The following is an 18,551-nucleotide window of genomic DNA, read 5'->3' as shown; positions in this document are numbered from 1 at the left end:
GTACATTAAGTTTTATAGAAGGAGCTTCGTTTGTCGAGCCGGAGTCCAAGCGACCATCACGGAGAACAACGGGTACGAGGACGCTCTTTCAGAGTTCAGCAACACTCGTTCATCAGGTAATTCGAGTACAGCGGTGACAGTAAATTGCCATCCCTACCACACACACACACACACACACACACTTTGTGGATAATAAAGGTGGGGATTGGCTGAGAGCGGCACACATGAAGGTGAGTGAGAATAAAAACAGATCGAGTTTCTTTCGAGGTGCTGATGATATCGTAACGTGCGATCCGTCACTCGCCACTTTAGAGGATGCTTCTGTTTACACGCCGTGATCTCCAGAGCGAGCCCGAGGCGCCCTCACACTCTGCTACCCTTCAAACACACACATCTGACCCGGCGGGCCGACGCCAAACACAAGTCAGCACGCACGGGCTACGTAGAAACTGCTGAGATGTTCGGACGCGATCTGAATTTTAAAAAAAGCACAACAACACAATGTTTGACTCTTTCCACTGAAGTCAGCAGCTCCCGTCTGAGCCGAGGTCAGAGGTCACAGCTGCATCTGACATATTTACCCAGAGAGGAGGCTGCAGAGAGTCGACTTCATCAGCAATGTTTCATTCTCATTAGGATGTTGAAGACGGCGCTCAGCTGCTGCTCAACTAAATCCATCATATTTCTCAGGTGAACTCGTCTTAATATTCCAGGATGAGCACGATGTGTGGGAGAATAATTTACATCTTTTTTTTTTTTAAAGGCAGGTATGCCAAACTTTTTATGCAAAAAGCTTTTTCCTTGAGTGCTTTAAAATGCCTGAATCATTCACCGCGTGGACGATGATGATGATGATGATGCAGAGCCGAGGCACGAGGTCACCAGGTCAGGACGCCCACACATGGCCTGAAATAATGTGCAAGCAGGTAAAACATAACAACACTGCCACACAAAAGCTTTAAAACAAGAGCGGGAGGATTAAATGTTGATAAGGTGGATGCTGAGCTTTCAACGGTCTCTTTTAAACAACACCAAGAAGCTCTGCACACACACACCTGCAGGAACGTCCCTCCAGCACAGGTGTTTTATACAGTACAGTTAGGATGAAGATCCCCATCAGGAATCAATATAAACTGCAAACTGCAATCAATATCAGTCAACAGTGAAAGCAAACACTTAAAGCTTCTTTTTAACTTTTACGTTTTAACGTTTATTTTATGGTGAAAAAACGTTAAAAAAAAGATGCCTGCGCTCACAGGGGGCTCCACCAAACCCCATTAAGAAACACGTCACTTTAACAAAAACACACTCAAATAAGTTAATCACATCACTTTAATAACACCACTGAGTGTGTAATAATGTGTTGATAATATTTACTTTAATTCGGCGTTTGTATAATCCACAAAACTACACTGTAATGCTTCACAGAGGATAAATTCCAGCCTCCGTTAAACGGCGTCGCGATTTTAAAGGGTGACGGACCGTTAGATTGAGAGGAGAACCGTTTAAAAAAAGTGTTTTTCATATTAAATACGCGCCGTTTGCTGATCAAAAGTACGCCGAATTAAACACGGACTGCTGATTGATCCGTTTCGCCGGTTCTCGTGTTTGTGTAGAGGAGTTATAAAGACATTTATGAAGAGTTACCTTAGTGGTGACAATACAGATGCAGTCCATCGTTCGGAGCCGGGAGTAAAGCCCGGGAACATCTCAGCTCGCGCTCCCTCTGCACGAGCTCCGAGCCGGCCGTTAGCTCAGCTTTTCATGAAGACCGTGATCACACACACTCTCACGCACTCTCACACACACACACACACAGACTAACAACCGGCCAGAGAGTGTGAGCTCACCGGTGAGCCACCTCCGCCCTCCCCCGGTCCTCCTCCATCCCGGTATCAGGAGCTCATCAGCGGACGCGAGACTCACTGAACCCCGCTCCCACATTCAGAGGGTGCGTTTAAGCGCCGTGGGAAATCTCAAAGCTCAGAAACATTTTTGACGTCTTCCAGGGGAAGAGGATGAGGACCGGACAAAAAAAAGAATAGTGATGAGAAAGAATTTATGCAAGAATGCATTTAAAGAAAAATAATGTTAAAATGTTAAATGTAAAAGGTTGAAAAAAATGTTTTAACAATTAAGTTAAAATTTCTCTTTTTTTTTTTATCTACTTCATTCTTTCCTCCTTATTTCGACTTTTATTCAGAAACTGTTTTACAACTATTTTCAACATCTGAATTGTTTTCTTTAACTTTTGAATTTTGTTCTTCTCGACTGTATTTAAGGAGTTTCACCTTTTTTTTCTTGACATTAATGAATTCATCTGTATTTATATTTCATCAATCATATCAATAACTGACAAATTATTCCCACTGTGAATTAAAGTTTGTCCGTGTCCAACTTTACATCAGACCCTGAACTCACCATGAATGCACAGAAGCAATATGTCACCCTCAGAGAGAATCACACGTTTGTTCTACATGCAACAACTTCCAAACACACGGGCTGCTTGTTATTACATGTATGACTCAACGCCAACATGTCCGAGGAGGACGAGGAGGACGAGGAGGAGGAGGACGAGGAGGAGGAGGAGGAGGAGAGTGCGTATTTCATCAGCAGGAGATGAATTAGAGTGGGCAGGTGGGAATCATGAAGCATGAATGTTCCTTGAATGCACCATGTGGCTGAGTCCACCACTCACATGTGTCATCATGCCGTGTCACACCTCGTCATACAAAACATATCCACAGGAAGTGATGTCATTCATATTTAAATATCTGGACATCTCTTAATATTAATAAAAATATTAGAAATATGAAGTTACATACTGCTCCTTTAATTTTTTTAAATTAGATTAACATGCCTCTTCGTGGTGATGCTCGCTCACCTTGTTTCTGAAATAAAACAAACAACCCATCGGAGGAACAAAGACTTGAAAACTTCCCACAGATCGTCTCCCCCAAACATTCACTTATATACAACTTTAACAATCACGGACAGATGTGATGAACGGGCATCTTTTGAACATGAAATCACAGAACAGGAACCTAAAGACTCAAAAAACCTGCACAAAGAGCAGAACTGAAATCCACGAGCCACCACCACCTCGGTCCTGAACGTCAGTACAGCGCCCGTCTTCACAAAAGAAGCCGAAAAACTTCAGCTGAAGCAGAGCGAGCGAGGAGTTCACATACAACACGTGTACGGTTGCTGCCAGAATAGAAAACATTAAAATAAAGTTAGATTCAAATTAGGGAGGCTGGTAAATTAATCTTCAAACATTATTCAGATTTTTATGGAGATTAGTTATGTGACAAATTCTGGTTTTCAATTTGTTCGGTTCAATAACCGCTCATAAATTGTGTTTTTTACACTTTAGCGTACGAAGCTTCTCTCCGTTTGTGCGAACCCGTGAGTTTACGTGCCGGGAAAGAAACCCTCCTCACTGAGTTAATATCCTATCACAATGCGCTAAAGATGACAAGGAATAGAAAACGGGAAATAAAATAGGAAATGTTCTAATGTTAGCAGGCTGTCTTGTTAGCAGGTTGTCTTGTTAGCAGGTTGTTTTTATCGTTAGCAGGCTGTCTTGTTAGCAGGTTGTTTTTAACGTTAGCAGGCTGTCTTGTTAGCAGGTTGTTTTTAACGTTAGCAGGCTGTCTTGTTAGCAGGCTGTCTTGTTAGCAGGTTGTTTTTAACGTTAGCAGGCTGTCTTGTTAGCAGGTTGTTTTTAACGTTAGCAGGCTGTCTTGTTAGCAGGTTGTTTTTAACGTTAGCAGGCTGTCTTGTTAGCAGGTTGTTTTTAACGTTAGCAGGCTGTCTTGTTAGCAGGTTGTTTTTAACATTAGCAGGCTGTCTTGGTAGCAGGCTGTCTTGTTAGCAGGCTGTTTTTAACGTTAGCAGGCTGTCTTGTTAGCAGGCTGTCTTGTTAGCAGGCTGTTTTTAACGTTAGCAGGCTGTCTTGTTAGCAGGTTGTTTTTAACGTTAGCAGGCTGTCTTGTTAGCAGGTTGTTTTTAACGTTAGCAGGCTGTCTTGTTAGCAGGTTGTTTTTAACATTAGCAGGCTGTCTTGTTAGCAGGCTGTCTTGTTAGCAGGCTGTTTTTAACGTTAGCAGGCTGTCTTGTTAGCAGGCTGTCTTGTTAGCAGGTTGTTTTTAACGTTAGCAGGCTGTCTTGTTAGCAGGTTGTTTTTAACGTTAGCAGGCTGTCTTGTTAGCAGGCTGTTTTTAACGTTAGCAGGCTGTCTTGTTAGCAGGCTGTCTTGTTAGCAGGTTGTTTTTCACGTTAGCAGGCTGTCTTGTTAGCAGGTTGTTTTTAACGTTAGCAGGCTGTCTTGTTAGCAGGTTGTTTTTAACGTTAGCAGGCTGTCTTGTTAGCAGGTTGTTTTTAACGTTAGCAGGCTGTCTTGTTAGCAGGTTGTTTTTAACGTTAGCAGGCTGTCTTGTTAGCAGGTTGTTTTTAACGTTAGCAGGCTGTCTTGTTAGCAGGCTGTCTTGTTAGCAGGTTGTTTTTAACGTTAGCAGGCTGTTTTGTTAGCAGGTTGTTTTTAACGTTAGCAGGCTGTCTTGTTAGCAGGTTGTTTTTAACATTAGCAGGCTGTCACATTAACAGGCTGCATGAAGCAGCGTTTGAGACAAAGCTAACGTATACACTGAAACGCTGTATGACCCGTTCCTGTGTGAAAATCCACAAATATTATAACAGACTTAAAAGTGATTTCCTGTTTCTACATTTCTACGTGGCGCTACTTAAACGGCGCCATGATTTCACTGAGACTTTAATCCAGCAGGGGGAGCTCTAAAAGTTTAATCTTCCATTTCAAGGGAAAGTGTTTGCCCACTTATTGGTCCGTTTGGGATCTTTGTTCTCTCCACACGCTCGACTCGTCTGCAGCTGTGAGGACAGGAAGTGTACTGATCAGAGCCGACATGAGCCAAAATGGATGAAGCACGATGAACCATGACCCCTGACCCCAGCACAAACCACCTCAACGTGTCGCTGTGTTCCTCTCCTGCTGCAGCGGGAGCAAACTACAGCGACACCTTGAGGCCATCCGGACCCTGGACCCAGAAGCCCCGACCCCCCCCCCCCCCCCCTCCCCATACGATGGTCCCAAGCACATGTGGACTGGATGGGACATGCGGCGAGAGGTGGAGGACACCGACACCCCCTCCCACCAAACAGCAGGCGGACCAGTTACTTACTTGTCCATCAGAGCTGGGCGGGTGTTGCGCCTGCGCCAACGTATGCAGGATTTCGTTAAGGAGTGGTGAGTCCTACAAGCACGACCACGTTTGTTTAAAATCAAAGAGAGAGAGAGGGAGGAAAGAGAGAGAGGGCGTTCAATGCACACAGGAGAGAGAGAGAGAGTGGGAGGGGGGGGGGGTCATACATGCTGAGGTATGTTTATGTGCCAGACGGGCGGAGTTAGTCACAGCAGGAAAAAACGTACAGATGCAAAATCTCTGTGTTCTAAGATGATCAAATGTTCAATGTTTGGCTTTAAAGAGGAGAAAATGGATTTAATAAGACAGCTGTGTCAGAGGACAGTGAGGTCATCAAAAGATGCATGGGGGGGGGGGGGGGGGGGTTATATTAAAACAGGAAGTAAAGACAGGGTGACTGAACGTAAAGATAAACCTAATAATATAAAAAATATAAATGATCCATATTATGAGTCTGTTTTGATCCTCTTATCAATAATCAGGATTATATTATACGCAGACATGATGAGGGCGCTCAGACGCCAGATGTTTACGGTCAACTCAAATATTCACTTTAAAAAAAATCACATCTGGAGGAAAAACTGATTATATTCCATGAACTGGACCGCATGAGATTACAACAAGAGTTTATCCAATCAGAGAGCTGCTCTCTTCCTGTGTGATCAGTCAGCCAATCAGAGAGCTGCTCTCTTCCTGTGTGATCATGAAGGAAACCTGCTGTGTTGAAGCTTCTCTGACAACAAAGCAGCAGCCAGTATGTCCTCCTTCTAACTTTAGATTCTGCTCCTGAATGCTCTGGATCTGATTGGACCAGAGAAGGTAGGCGGGGCTTTGAAGGCCGTTTTGGACGCCCCTGGGTTTGCCAGATATGAGAGCAGTTATCAGGTGAACAGGTGTTGCAGCGATGGAAGCGTCAACAAGGGGCGCTAGGGGCGCTAGGGGCGCTGGGATCGCCCCCCCCCCCCCCCCCCCCCCTTTGTACGGAGACCGTGGTCGTCCAGGTGGACGGCGCACTTCCTCTCCAACGAAGGCGTTAAAAGCCAACACGATCACATGATCAGACAGGAAACCAAACACAAGAAAGAAAGTGGAAAACGGAGCGTTCATGATGAGACGGGTCACTCGCAGCTTTACGATTTAGCATGTTGACAGAAAAAAAAAAAAAAAAAGTTTCAAAATAAAACAACCTGGCCGCTCACACATGACGATGACTGACGCATCAAACACACGGCAGCTCCGTCAGTCATCGTCCTGCGTTCAGTAAACGGTGTGATCTATTTTTAAACATCGTGTATTTTTAACGTCGACATCAAACAGAGGAAGATAAATTTAGATGGAGGAGAAACTACAAAGAGTTTAAACAACCGAGACACGGTTTACTTCCTGTCAGAGAAATACTCTCCAAAATACCCTCGTCCTCACGTAGGGTCCAAGGTGACCTGGAGGTCATCAGACCACGCCCCCCCCCCCATGAGGACCTCTCATGGTAAAGATTCACTTCCCCTGCAGGTCTTTATAAACGAACCTTTGGATACGGGATGAAGCGTGCACATGAACAGTAGGGGGCAGTGACGAGACCGAGGGGACGAGTCAACGCTGTTAAAGAGGCGGAGCTTAGACGGTGCGTTTAGTCCAGCGCTCAGCGTAACTGGAAGTCTTGACCTCAGTAAATGAAGACAGTCATGTTTTCATAGAGAGAGAGGCAAACAAACAAACCAGTTCATCATCATCCTTTTACAGAAAACAGGAATAATGTAAAGAGGCGGAGACTAAAGTTAGAGGTCGGTCCTGTAGCAGCGAGGAAACGCCTCCAGAAACACAGTTTGTCTTTTATACGGCTGAGACTGATTTTACAGGAAACAATAAAAAGCAAATAAAATCGACAAATCAACTTTGATGAAAACAGCAGGATAACATTTGAGATGAATAAAATGAAAAGCGAGGGTGGAGCCTCAGGGAGCTGAGCTGTGATTGGTCCGTGAGGCGCTCTTACCTCGATGCTGGTGCTAAGGCTGGGCAGAGTATCCGAGGTCACCGTTGTGCTTTGAAGGCTGGAGAAGTCCCACAGGTTGACGGGCGTCATGGGGTCGGTCGCCTTGGAAGACTCCGTCCATCTCTGACTGTCCAATAAGGTCACTTCGTAAAATTCCTGGATATCTGAAAGGACAACAGGAAGGGGACGTGTTTATACGTTATGACAGCCTCACAGCCAGGAGGTTCCTGGTTCAACTCCCGTCCCTGCACTCCACACTTCAGTCCCTCAGAGTGAGGCCGGCGTTTATAAAAAGCCTCCGAGCCCAGCGGTCACATCCAAAATGTGTTTTTTATTTTGGGACGCAGAATCCTGAGGAGGCCTGACGGAGATCTAAAATAAGGCCGGCTCTCTTTGGCTCGGCAGCCGACACAGATGTTTTCTCACAACGCGTCGGATCAGCAGCTGCAGGAGGACGAGCTTGTTCCAACAGTCATCTCCACAGGAAGGTTGAGGGTTCAATCCCCAGCCACATGTCCCGCGTGTCCTTAGGCAAGACACTTAACCCCAAGTTGCTCCCGCTGCTTCATAGGCGGCGTGTGAATGAGTACGAGCACTTTATATAAGAACTCGACCGATATTGGATTTTTGGCGCCGATACCGATACGGAGAAAAAAACCAATACTGATCAATAAGCGAGGAGGTCTGCTGTAATCCAAACAGCGCCCTCTGCTGGTGACAGACGTGTGTGAGACAGACGTTTGACTGGAGAGTGAATCTGGATGAGCCGATACTCTCGACATGCTGATATCGGCTGATCAATCGGTCACACAGCAGCCTCGACCATCAGAACGTGTGAAAGCAATCAGAAATCTACAAGCTCTAAAACCTTCAGTATTTAATCCTTGATGTGTGTCCACTAAAAGTGTAAATGTCCTCACTGCAGGTCGAGTGAAAAATGTAGATTTGATTTGGAGCTTACAGAGGATTTAATCAAAGAATGGAAATATCAAACATAAGTGAACGACCTTAAGTGTTTTTTTTTTTCTATTTGAGATCATTGATTTCCCGATCAGACGACGTGGGGACAAAACTCCGGGGAATAATCACACGTCTGGAAAAAGAGCGCCGGTGGCTTCATCGTTTGTCCGCTGTCCCGCTCAAAGCGTCCACGCAAAGAAGAGCGGAGAGGTCATCCTGAGGGGAACATGTGACGGACACATTTCAGCCTGTTTGGGGAACAAAATCTGAATTAGTTGATTTTTTTTTTAAGAAACTCTGATTGTTGTTTGAAGAGGAGAAACTTTATTTCATCGTTTCTATTCGGAGCTATTTCCAGCCGCCAAAGGCCGTTACGTAACGACATCGACATGATCAGTGAAAATCTTTGTTTGGGTCTTTATCTTCGCTGATTTGATTCCGTCTCTTGAATGATTTCCACACAGCTGGTGCTTTTATTACAGGATGTAGTGAGAAATAATCTTCTCTGTGAAACACAGCAGATCTCAGAATGAGAGTCTGACCTTTGACCGGGTCACCTGTCGGCTGCCTGAGATTACACAGACTTGTTATTACTGAAGGCCTGTCGGGCTTTTATTGTGAAAGAGCAGAGCTGAAGGAAGTCCTCCTCACCGCCGCTCTTTTCCAGATGTTTGATATTCCACCTAGTTTTGTCTCCTACGGTTCGAGTCTTGTACCCACATCGTGGGAGCTCACACTGTTGTCATGGAGACATGACGGAGATGGGTTACGATCGATTCATGTCCGAGTGTTGTTCTATAATGAGTCTGCAGAGGGCGCTATAAACAGTTCGTCCTGTAAAGAAAGCTACACATCTCTGATATGACGCCGACTCTGTTCTCCAAACACATGGAGAGCTTCGTCTTCTTTACATCATCATGTTTAAAGAAAGTCATCCGAGGACAGTTTCCATCAGGAGCAGCTTCAGAAGGTCTACAGAGAGAAAGACTGAACCCTCGGAGTGAGGCCGGCTGAGAGGAGAACAGACGTCTGCTGACAAACAAACAGACAGATTGTTATTGTTGTTTCTGAATATAAAAAAAGTCTCAGAGCATCTGCCAGCTGAGGCGAGGAAGTGGAGGGATTAAAGGAGCTGAAGGTCGGTGAGGGTCAGCCTGAGCCGGGCCCGAGGTTCAGACTGAGAAGGCGTCTGAAAGCGAAGGCCAAGAGGAGAAATAACATCCTGATGACTGATCCTATTAAAACACAAATATGGACGCTGTGAACACAAACCTGAGCTGTTCCCACATCGATCATTTCAGGAGGACTGATCCTGATCTGTCCACACATGCACCTCACAGGAGGGGGGTGATAAAGACACGATACGGGGAGGAGCTGTGCATGAAGCTGCGTAGAGACACAATCCTCCACCCAAAGCTGAGGACGAAGGAGTCCTCGGGCACACGCCGGTTGGACTGACTTAGCTTCCAGATCAGAAGCCGTTAAGAAACTAAACTAACCGGTTTCTCCTGGCAGCTTGAAGAGGCGGTAAGAGGAGAGGACGTTTCTCTGCAGTTAGCGTGAGCGTCCTCAGGAGACGCCGTTAAACACAGCCCCGTATTGATGTCCAATAAAAAGGGACCTCTGTGGAATTGTGGGAGAGCGTTAAAGGGATCATTTTACAGTGAAACCAGCCGACTGTTTCCAGAGGGAGAGGGTCATGTTCGACAGCAGAGCCGTCTGTAGGAACTCGCCACTTCAAGGAGTCCGGAGCTCAAACAGGTTTCACGTCATCAGATGTTTCAGAAAGCAGGTCAGCGAAAGGTCAACCGTGGCTGTTGATATATTTAGAAGGCAATTGCAAACGAGTCAAAAAGACCAGAATATTAGGAAAACAAAACACGTGCTGCTGTCAGCACCTCTGTGCGTTTAGGCCTTTAGTGAGTATTTAAGTTTCTATGCTAATCAGCCTCATTGAAAAGTGATCAGTGAAAAAGTCGTGAGTTGGTGGTAACTGCGCCGCTGTGTTTATAAGAGATGTCTCGCTCAAACTGTCCAGTAAAATCAGGAAAACAATTCCACCTCTGTTTGACATGTAAAAAATAAATGATCCGTCTATAATATAAACTGTTGCCATGACAACAGGCCAACCAAGATGTAAATTATAATTCATGGCAACATCCACATCCAGAGATTTTTTTTTTTAACTAAACCTGAAGGCCGAGGTAGCAACTGGATTTCCATCGTTCATGATACAACCATGCACCTTCTTTACTCAGCAAATACAAATATCAGGGTTGAATCCACAAAGGGTTGTGCATCTGCTGTGACTGTTTAACGAGCGCAAATGAGACGAAAACATTTTTTTTTTTTTACAAAATGCTCCCCTAACTGCGCTGGAGAGCATCAGTGTTGTTTGTACGTATTAAAATGAGTCATTAAGGAAAACTGTCCCGTCTATGCAAACCAGCCTCACTTAAAAAAACATGTAATTCACAAACACTAACAGCCACAGACAGCTGGAGTGAAAAATGAGTGTCTGCTGAGAGTTGGTGGAAACTGCGCCGCTGTATTTATGAGTCGTCTCGCTCAAACCTCCCAGTGTTCAGGAGAACAATCACACCTCTGTATTATCTAAAAGTAAATAATGCTAAACGCTCTAACGCTCGCCTCACTGCGCCGTAGAGCAAACTGCGCCCGTGTGCTGAAGCTGTTTGCATGCATTGAACTGATTCCTTTTGCAGTCGTACAGTGAAAAACTTTCGATGCAAATTAACAAATGCAAAAAAAGTGTGTAATTCACAAACACTGACACTCACACAGAGTAAAAGGAAAAACTGTTTTTTTTGGCGAGTTGGCTGTAACTGCGCTGCAGCATTTATAAGACATTGCACTGGGAAACTTTTTTCAGTGGTCGGGGAAATAATTGCACCTCTGTACGACATGCCAGAACTGTGATGGGGTTTATTTTTAACCTTCAGATATGAAATGAAATTGAAGAGAGATAAAAGGAGAGTCCTTCCTGTGAGAGCAGACTGATCACATTAACGTTAGAGCGCTGCGTCTGACACAACAGCGCCTGTTGTTTAGTCTCATAAAAAAGACCACACCTATTTAAACTGCTGCTATCACAGGAGGAGCACGCATGGAAAGAAAACATTATACAACATGTGTACCACACCCAGAGTGAGTCCAGAGGGAGACAACTACAACTACTAGCTAAACAAACAGAATAACTGAGTGTTTCAGACATTCTGTTGTCTCTGTTCGACTTTAGACAAAGACAAAGTAAATCCAGTGGAGAATATTTGTTCTCCACCAATTTTTCCTGTTTGGTCGCAGCCCTGGGCTGGAGCCCGATCCCAGCTGTCATTGGGCGAGAGGCGGGGTTACACCCTGGACTGTTCACCAGCCAATCACAGAGCTGACATGTAGAGAGACAGCTAGCCTCACTCCCACCTACAGACAGTGTAGAGTCAGCAGGTAAGCTAACTAGCGTGTGATTGGACTGTGGGAGGAAGCCGGAGAGAAACCCACGGCATGCACGGGGAGACAGCACACAGAGAGGCTCCTGTCTGGCAGGGATTCGAACCAGCAACCTCCTCGCTGTGAGGCGACAGGTGTGCAGCCAGTAAAAGCAACAGACAACTGCAAGTCTAACACAATGAAACACAAATGATATTATGCTAGCTGGTGAATAAATCGAGTCATATCGGAGATAAAATGAGCCGATACCGTTAGGCACTTAATATCTGCCAATAATATCGGCTGGCAGATAAATTGGTCGAGCTGTGTACGAGGCTTTTAAAGACAGCTGATCTCGGTTTCTAAGCTAACTGGCTTCAGGTCCTGCAGCATTCAAGCTTTGTTCTGTCCCTCTTGGACAGTCGGGGTAGATCGTCTTCATGTTGGTGCTGTGGAGTTTTTTTCTCCTTATTTTGAATCCACACTGAAGTCTTCACGTGTCCAAACAGGAAGCAGCACCAGGGACGGGATGGGCGGGGTTCTTTGTACCCTGATAGAGATCTCTTTATCAACATAAATTGGTATTGACCTTTAATTTTAATAAATCCTGGCAACTTGTTGGGACACGCTGCAATTAGCAGAGTAACGTCCAAATCTTCTGGGGGCTGAAAGTTGATTTATTAAATTGCAAAAGATTTGATTGATGCCATCTGTTTGTCCGAGAGGAATCAGGCCAGAGCGAGCTGAAAGAACGAGAAGAAGAACTGAAGCTCGCCGCGCTCTCTCTCTCCCCGTCTGTGTAAATCAGCAGTGGCGTGGGGGGATTATAGACCGGGGGTAATCGTCGTGTCCACGGAGGGATTACACTGTGCTCGGCCGGCTGCAGACATCTCTTTTTGGGGGGGTTTGGCAGATTTGAAATGTATTTTTCATCAGTGACACTCGGACACTGGGACGTCAGGGCGAGCGTGGCGAGCACAGAGCGAGGGGACGGCGTCCTGAAAACGCTGTAATAATAATAATATATTAAAAATGAGCTAATTCATGAGCAACATCATTAAACGAGCACGAGTTCAGAGTGAACATACGAGAGATGAAGTCAGACTCCAGGCGAGGTTTAGACCTGTTGTTTGGTTATGTTCTCCCTAAAATGGGCGTGGCTAAGAGTCTGATGGCCTAGCGGTTAGGTCGCGCCCCACGTCTCCAAGCAGGCGGCCCAGAGGTTCAAGTCAGACCCGCCCCCCCCTTTCTCTCTCTCTCCTGCTCTATCTCACTGTCCGGTTACATTAATGGAAAAGCACCAAAACAGAAAGTGTGATGTCATAAATAACCACGGTGATCAGGGCCTACCCACTGCGAGGGCCGGGCCCCCCACGGCGAGGGCCGGGGCCCCCTGAAGTGAACGGGCCTGTGACAGTTCAACGGTGTGGGATCAGAAGCTAACACTCGATTCCTCTGCAGCTTTTGGACTTCACTGAAAAAATCGTTTGCTACTTTTGCGGTCAACACGTCATGGTCGTTTTGACCACGGAGGATTTAATGTACTGGTCTTAGATTTGTCTCACCATCCTGCAGATCCATGGATCTGTGCTCCGTGCAGGAGGAGGAAGCAGGACAGCCAGTTCACAGGAATGACTTGAACTCATCTATAAGTGATGAAGACGCCGAGAGGAGGAGGAGGATGAACGAGCGGTTTGTGGGATGAAGAGGACGTTAAGATGAACATTTCCTCCAAAGCGCACGCCATTTAACGTGACGTGAAGATTCAGATGTTTGTTTTTGAACGTGTATTTGTAGGACAGGAGGTTTGTGCTCCACATCCAGACTCCTGAATATTTCATCACTTCCCTTCATCTTATTACGCAACCAAGACTGAGGACGTCTTCTTGTTCCTGTCCTTCACATGAAATGTCCCTTCAGTCTCTCTGTAGATAGTGGTCCTCAGTGTCTCTGTATTTATTTTGTCCCTTCAGTCTCTCTGTAGATAGTGGTCCTCAGTGTCTCTCTGTATTTATTTTGTCCCTTCAGTCTCTCTGTAGATAGTGGTCCTCAGTGTGTCTCTGTATTTATTTTGTCCCTTCAGTCTCTCTGTAGATAGTGGTCCTCAGTGTGTCTCTGTATTTATTTTGTCCCTTCAGTCTCTCTGTAGATAGTGGTCCTCAGTGTGTCTCTGTATTTATTTTGTCCCTTCAGTCTCTCTGTAGATAGTGGTCCTCAGTGTGTCTCTGTATTTATTTTGTCCCTTCAGTCTCTCTGTAGATAGTGGTCCTCAGTGTGTCTCTGTATTTATTTTGTCCCTTCAGTCTCTCTGTAGATAGTGGTCCTCAGTGTCCACCTGAGGTTCCTTGTCTCATGTCTCACAGACGCTCGAGTCATTCATCCGTCAGCGTTGGGAAACTGGAACAGATCGGACCACATTCCTGAACGCTTGGCGTCCGTTAACCCTGCAGCGGCGTCTCAGATTACTGTGGTCCCGTTAGCAAGGTGAAGACACACCGCTAACATCACAAACAGGGGGGGGGGGCTTCTGATTCACGGGGGGGGGGGGGGGGGGATTAACCAACATGTTGCCCAGTCTGGGACCTCGTTAAGATCCGCTGGCCTCGTTACGCTGCGATCCATCGCACGTTCATCCATCAGCTGTTTCACAACAGGGACTGCGGCGAGCTGACGAGCCACGCCATCGAGCGGGACACTGACCACAGACGCCACATCGATCCCAGGACGCCATCAGACGCACAAAACGCTTCCCTGAACTGTTTTTATTAAACTTATGACAACGTTTAAAACATCAGAAGAGAGACACAACCGCCGCCGCCTGGCGCCCAGCATGGCGCCCCGTTACTCAAAGTGTGTGCGTCTTCCTGTTTGTGCAGGATGAAGGAGCACGCCATGCGTCCCGTCATGAGCTTTCATTTTAAACATAGTGATGTATGTTGAAGCTTCACATGTGATCGTCCAATCACAGAGAGGCTCTCTGTGATCGTCCAATCAGAGAGAGGCTCTCCGTCACGTTTATAATCTACAGAGACAAACTTGCTCCCTCACTCCGTTTGTCCTTGAATTCCTCGTCTCCAGAGCGACGAGAGAACGAAGCGAACGTGTTCATCATCGGAGAGCGGGATGTTTTTTTTGGCAGCTGATGATCAAACAGCCGAGACGGCGGGATAAACATTTTATCTCTGCACAGATTTTCAAACGCTGGCAGAGTCGGCGAGCGCCGGACGGCACTTCACACACCGACATGTGAGACGGTTTAATTAACGCCGTCGTCACTCGGTTTGTGTTACGGGGACAAAAAAGGAGCGAGACGGTGTCAGAACCCAGAGGTTACCTCCGAGCAGCTGGCTGGTGTTTGTCTGTGAGTTTTAAAGCTGGTAAATAAAGTCCAGTTTAGTCCGGTTCAGGGCGGTTCAGGGCGGTTCAGGGCGGTTTAGTCCGGTTCAGTCCGGTTCAGTCCGGTTTAGTCCGTTTCAGGACGCTACACATTTATTTACTGGCGTTTCCACTGTCAACACTTTGAAACGGTACGTCAGACGCAGCCCGACCCAGGATCACAAATATCAAACATGAGCCCGTCTTCTGACCTCAGGAACCATCAAGCAGAACTAGACCACCTTTAGACCACAGGAAGCCGGGTCTAGACTTAGTCCTGGGGTCAAAGACCTACCCCTAATCAAGACGCCATGTTTGATATTTAAGATCCCCCCCCCCCCTCCAGAGACCTACCTGTCTCTCTCTCTCTCTCTGTCTCTCTCTCTCTCTGTCTCTCCCTCTCTCTCTGTCTCTGTCTCTCTCTCTCTCTCTCCCTCCCTCTCTGTCTCTGTCTCTCTCTCTCTTTCTGTCTCTCTCTCTCTCTGATGTCTCTGCCCTCACAGAGACACACGGACTCACTTTACGACCTCTCGCCCCGCTGTGACCGCTCACACGTCACACGCCAAACTAAACAGGACGGCTGCAGCGACCACGGCCGACCCCCTCCGCCTTCTCTTTTGTCCCGTCGTGTGTTTATTCTCATCGGGCGGATTAACGAGGAGAAGCAGCAGCAACACAAAGCGACTCGTTAACTTCTCGAGACGAGCTGTGACTGAAGTTTATTTTTAAAAAAGAGTCTGATTCGGTTTATTGAATAAAAATAGATCTTTCAGAGAGACGACGAAGGTTTAAAAATATCTCTGAGAGTGTTGTGTACAAACGTCCATCTCGCCTGGAAAGCATCACGGACCGCCTCTCTGGGAAAAGGTCATCGTGTTCTCATGAACACTGGGTTTTTTTATCCCGCCAAGATTTAAAAAACACTAATTGCAGGAGTTCCAGGCCTTGAAAGCCGCCTGGTAGAGGCTCCAGGATGTTTCCAGGCTGTGTGGTGCTCGTACCTATGAGGGCCTGGAAGAGGTTACTCTGGAAGATGTCGATGACCCTCTGGATGGAGTGTCGGAGCTGCCGGTCCTCTGCGTGGTGCAGCTTGGCCCGGTACTCCTCCAGCAGCAGGAGGGCTCGCTGTGCATCTGACGCCACAGGAAGAAGAAACACAAGTTCAGTCAGGGACAAATGAAAAGTCATCTGAGACACAGCAAACAGGCTAATGTTGGCTAACCTGCTGTTATAAATCATTATTATTTGCTTATTTTTCGGTGCAGCTCGACTGATAAATCAGCCAGCAATAACATCAGCCGATATTTACATGTTACACCAGCAGTCCTCTGTCACCAGCAGAGGGCGCGCTAGCAAGCATCATGACTCCACACAGCGCCTAGCCTAGCGGTGATTCAACAGTTTACATTTTTGACCCTGCCTTTATTTTGAAATAAATTAAGATTTTCTTGGTCGATCAAATGTTAGGACACTGACTTTATTTCAAAATAAAAGCACAGTTGAAGGAAATTTAATAAATTTCGTTGAACTGGAAAGTAACTCATGTAATAGTTTGACGGTCCAAATATTTAGCGTAACAATTAGCGTTAGCGTAATCATCCAAACTTGATATCAAAGTAATGTTGAGTTTCTGAATTGAAGACAAGTTAACTTTCATTATTTTTACAGTGTATGTTTATAAATCGGACTTTATACTTTAAACTCCGAACATGTGTTGCGTGTCTTCTGCGCATGCGTGTCATTGGAGACTTGTTGCGGCCGTCACTTGTGTCCCCCCCCCCCTCACGAGTCTCCCTTCATTAAACTCTGAATATTAAACATTTGTCCCGGGTTACTGCGTCCTGAAAACACCCCTGTGTGTGTGTTATGTGCCTAGACTTTACCGGAAGTGTGTAAATGTGATATTTTTTTAAGAGTTTATTTTTAGTTGGGCTCCTCTCCAGACAAGGTGCCCCATTTACAACTTGGTTAGCAACTACAGCTAACCGGCTAACCACACTTTAACTCACTTTACCTGAGTGGCACGGCTCGGCTCGGTTCGGGAGACTGAAATAAACCGGGTGGGGAGTCATAGTGTCGAGTTATATCCGTGTGTGTGTGTGTGTGTGTGTGTGTGTGTGTGTAGCCGTGCTAGCCTCAGCTAGTTAATAATGTGAAGTGAGAGGCTTACCTTTCTTCCTCACTGGCATGGTCCGGTCCGGCTCGGCTCGGTTCGGAGCTAGTCGTGTGTTAGCCTCATGCACTGGGGAGGTTTTGTGTTGATTATTCCGCCTGTTAGAGCCCGCTGTCACCGCTCCAGGTCAGGGTTTAAGAAAATCCCTCCACGACGACACCGACACCAAGTTCCCCTCCGAGACCAACAAAGTCCCTGTCAGGGGGGAAACTGACACGTCCAGAGAAGACAACAACAACAAGTCTTCAGGGGTGGACTAGTACGAACCAGGACCAGGCAGAAGTCCCGGGTTCAACTAAGATCACCCGAGGAAGGAGCTCCAGGAGCCGCCGTCCGTTACCGACTCTCCGTGCTGTAGTTCCCCACCGGAGACGCTCCCTGCCCCGGCTTGCTGCGCGCAGGATGACCGCGGTGGCGACACACTGCTGGGTGAAGAAGAAAAAAAAAAGTGCAAATCTATCTTCCTCCAAGTGGGACCATCCGTGAGCCAAACTCCACAAAAACCATGAGTGTGGGTGCATGCATGAGCTGCCCGGCTGCAGGGAAACAACCAGCTCCGGAGCTTTGATGCTTATTCCAGAAATACAAAAAACCCAACTTCAAAGTCCAGCCTGGTGGCACACCTCAACTCGAGCCTGATTTATCCCGCACTGGCACGCGCTCTTCCTGCGTGTTATTCCCAGCACAGCCTGCGTTGTGCATTCGTGTCAAACTTCCCTCAGTGTAAATCCCTCCTCTCTTTTTCTCCTACTTCCTCCTTTTCCTCCTTTTTCTTCTTCTTCCTCTTCTTCTTCTTCTTCTTCTCCCTCCTCCTCCTCCTCCTGCACCTCCCCAGGTCTACAAATCCCAAACTTTCCTCCAAAATGGCGTCTCACAGACCAGCAAACGTGAACCATGTGATTTGTAAAAGACTACCCCTCCAACCTGCCACCCAATCATGCAGCTCACCTACAAGACCGAGGAGGAGGAGGAGGAGGAGGAGGAGGAGGAGGAGGGTCGGGCTGGTGGAGGAGGAAAAGTTTTGAATTCAGAGAAAGGGAAAGTGAGAAAGAAAGAGAGAGAGAGGAAGAGGAAGTGAGATTTTAAAAAACTCAAGGAATGCAAAAAAGCAGATGAAGAAGTGAAAAGACAGAATGTGAAGTGAGAAAATCAGGAGGAGGAAAACAGGGTTGTGAAATCTGTAGAGGAAAAGGTGAAGTAAAAAGAGAGAGAGAGAGAGAGGGGTGTCATTAAGAGAGGAAGAGTGATGGATGAAGAAGTCAAACATTAAAGGAAGAGATCCAGTCTGTGTGTGTGTGTGAGTCCTGACTGAAGCTGGAGTCCTGCTGGCTGTGTTGTTGTCAGAGCTGTGGTCACATGGACGGGACGGCCGGCTCCTCCTCGT

General features: G+C 46.6%; 1 protein-coding gene across 3 annotated transcripts; it reads right to left on the bottom strand.

Annotated features, from left to right (window-relative positions):
• Nucleotides 1–606: 606 nt before the first annotated feature.
• dlg1b (discs large MAGUK scaffold protein 1b) lies at nt 607–18,134 on the bottom strand. 3 transcript variants are annotated; one of them, XM_079349073.1, is made up of 5 exons: nt 17,165–18,131; nt 15,996–16,127; nt 7,216–7,379; nt 5,202–5,273; nt 2,570–2,891 (listed from the first exon to the last, which is right to left on the bottom strand). In XM_079349073.1, the coding sequence occupies exons 1-5, from the start codon at nt 17,181–17,183 to the stop codon at nt 2,847–2,849; spliced, it is 432 nt and encodes a 143-aa protein (XP_079205199.1). In that variant the 5' UTR covers nt 17,184–18,131; the 3' UTR covers nt 2,570–2,846. The 3 variants fall into 3 exon arrangements, with proteins under 3 accessions (XP_079205200.1, XP_079205199.1, XP_079205198.1); XM_079349074.1 differs by lacking the exons at nt 2,570–2,891; nt 5,202–5,273 and adding an exon at nt 607–906 and having other exon boundaries at nt 17,165–18,130; XM_079349072.1 differs by lacking the exon at nt 2,570–2,891 and having other exon boundaries at nt 4,541–5,273; nt 17,165–18,134.
• Between the last annotated feature and the right edge of the window lie 417 nt (nt 18,135–18,551).

Source organism: Symphodus melops (assembly GCF_947650265.1).
Source record: "Symphodus melops genome assembly, chromosome: 7".
NCBI lineage: Eukaryota > Metazoa > Chordata > Actinopteri > Labriformes > Labridae > Symphodus > Symphodus melops.
This window is presented reverse-complemented; position numbering and strand designations above follow the sequence as displayed.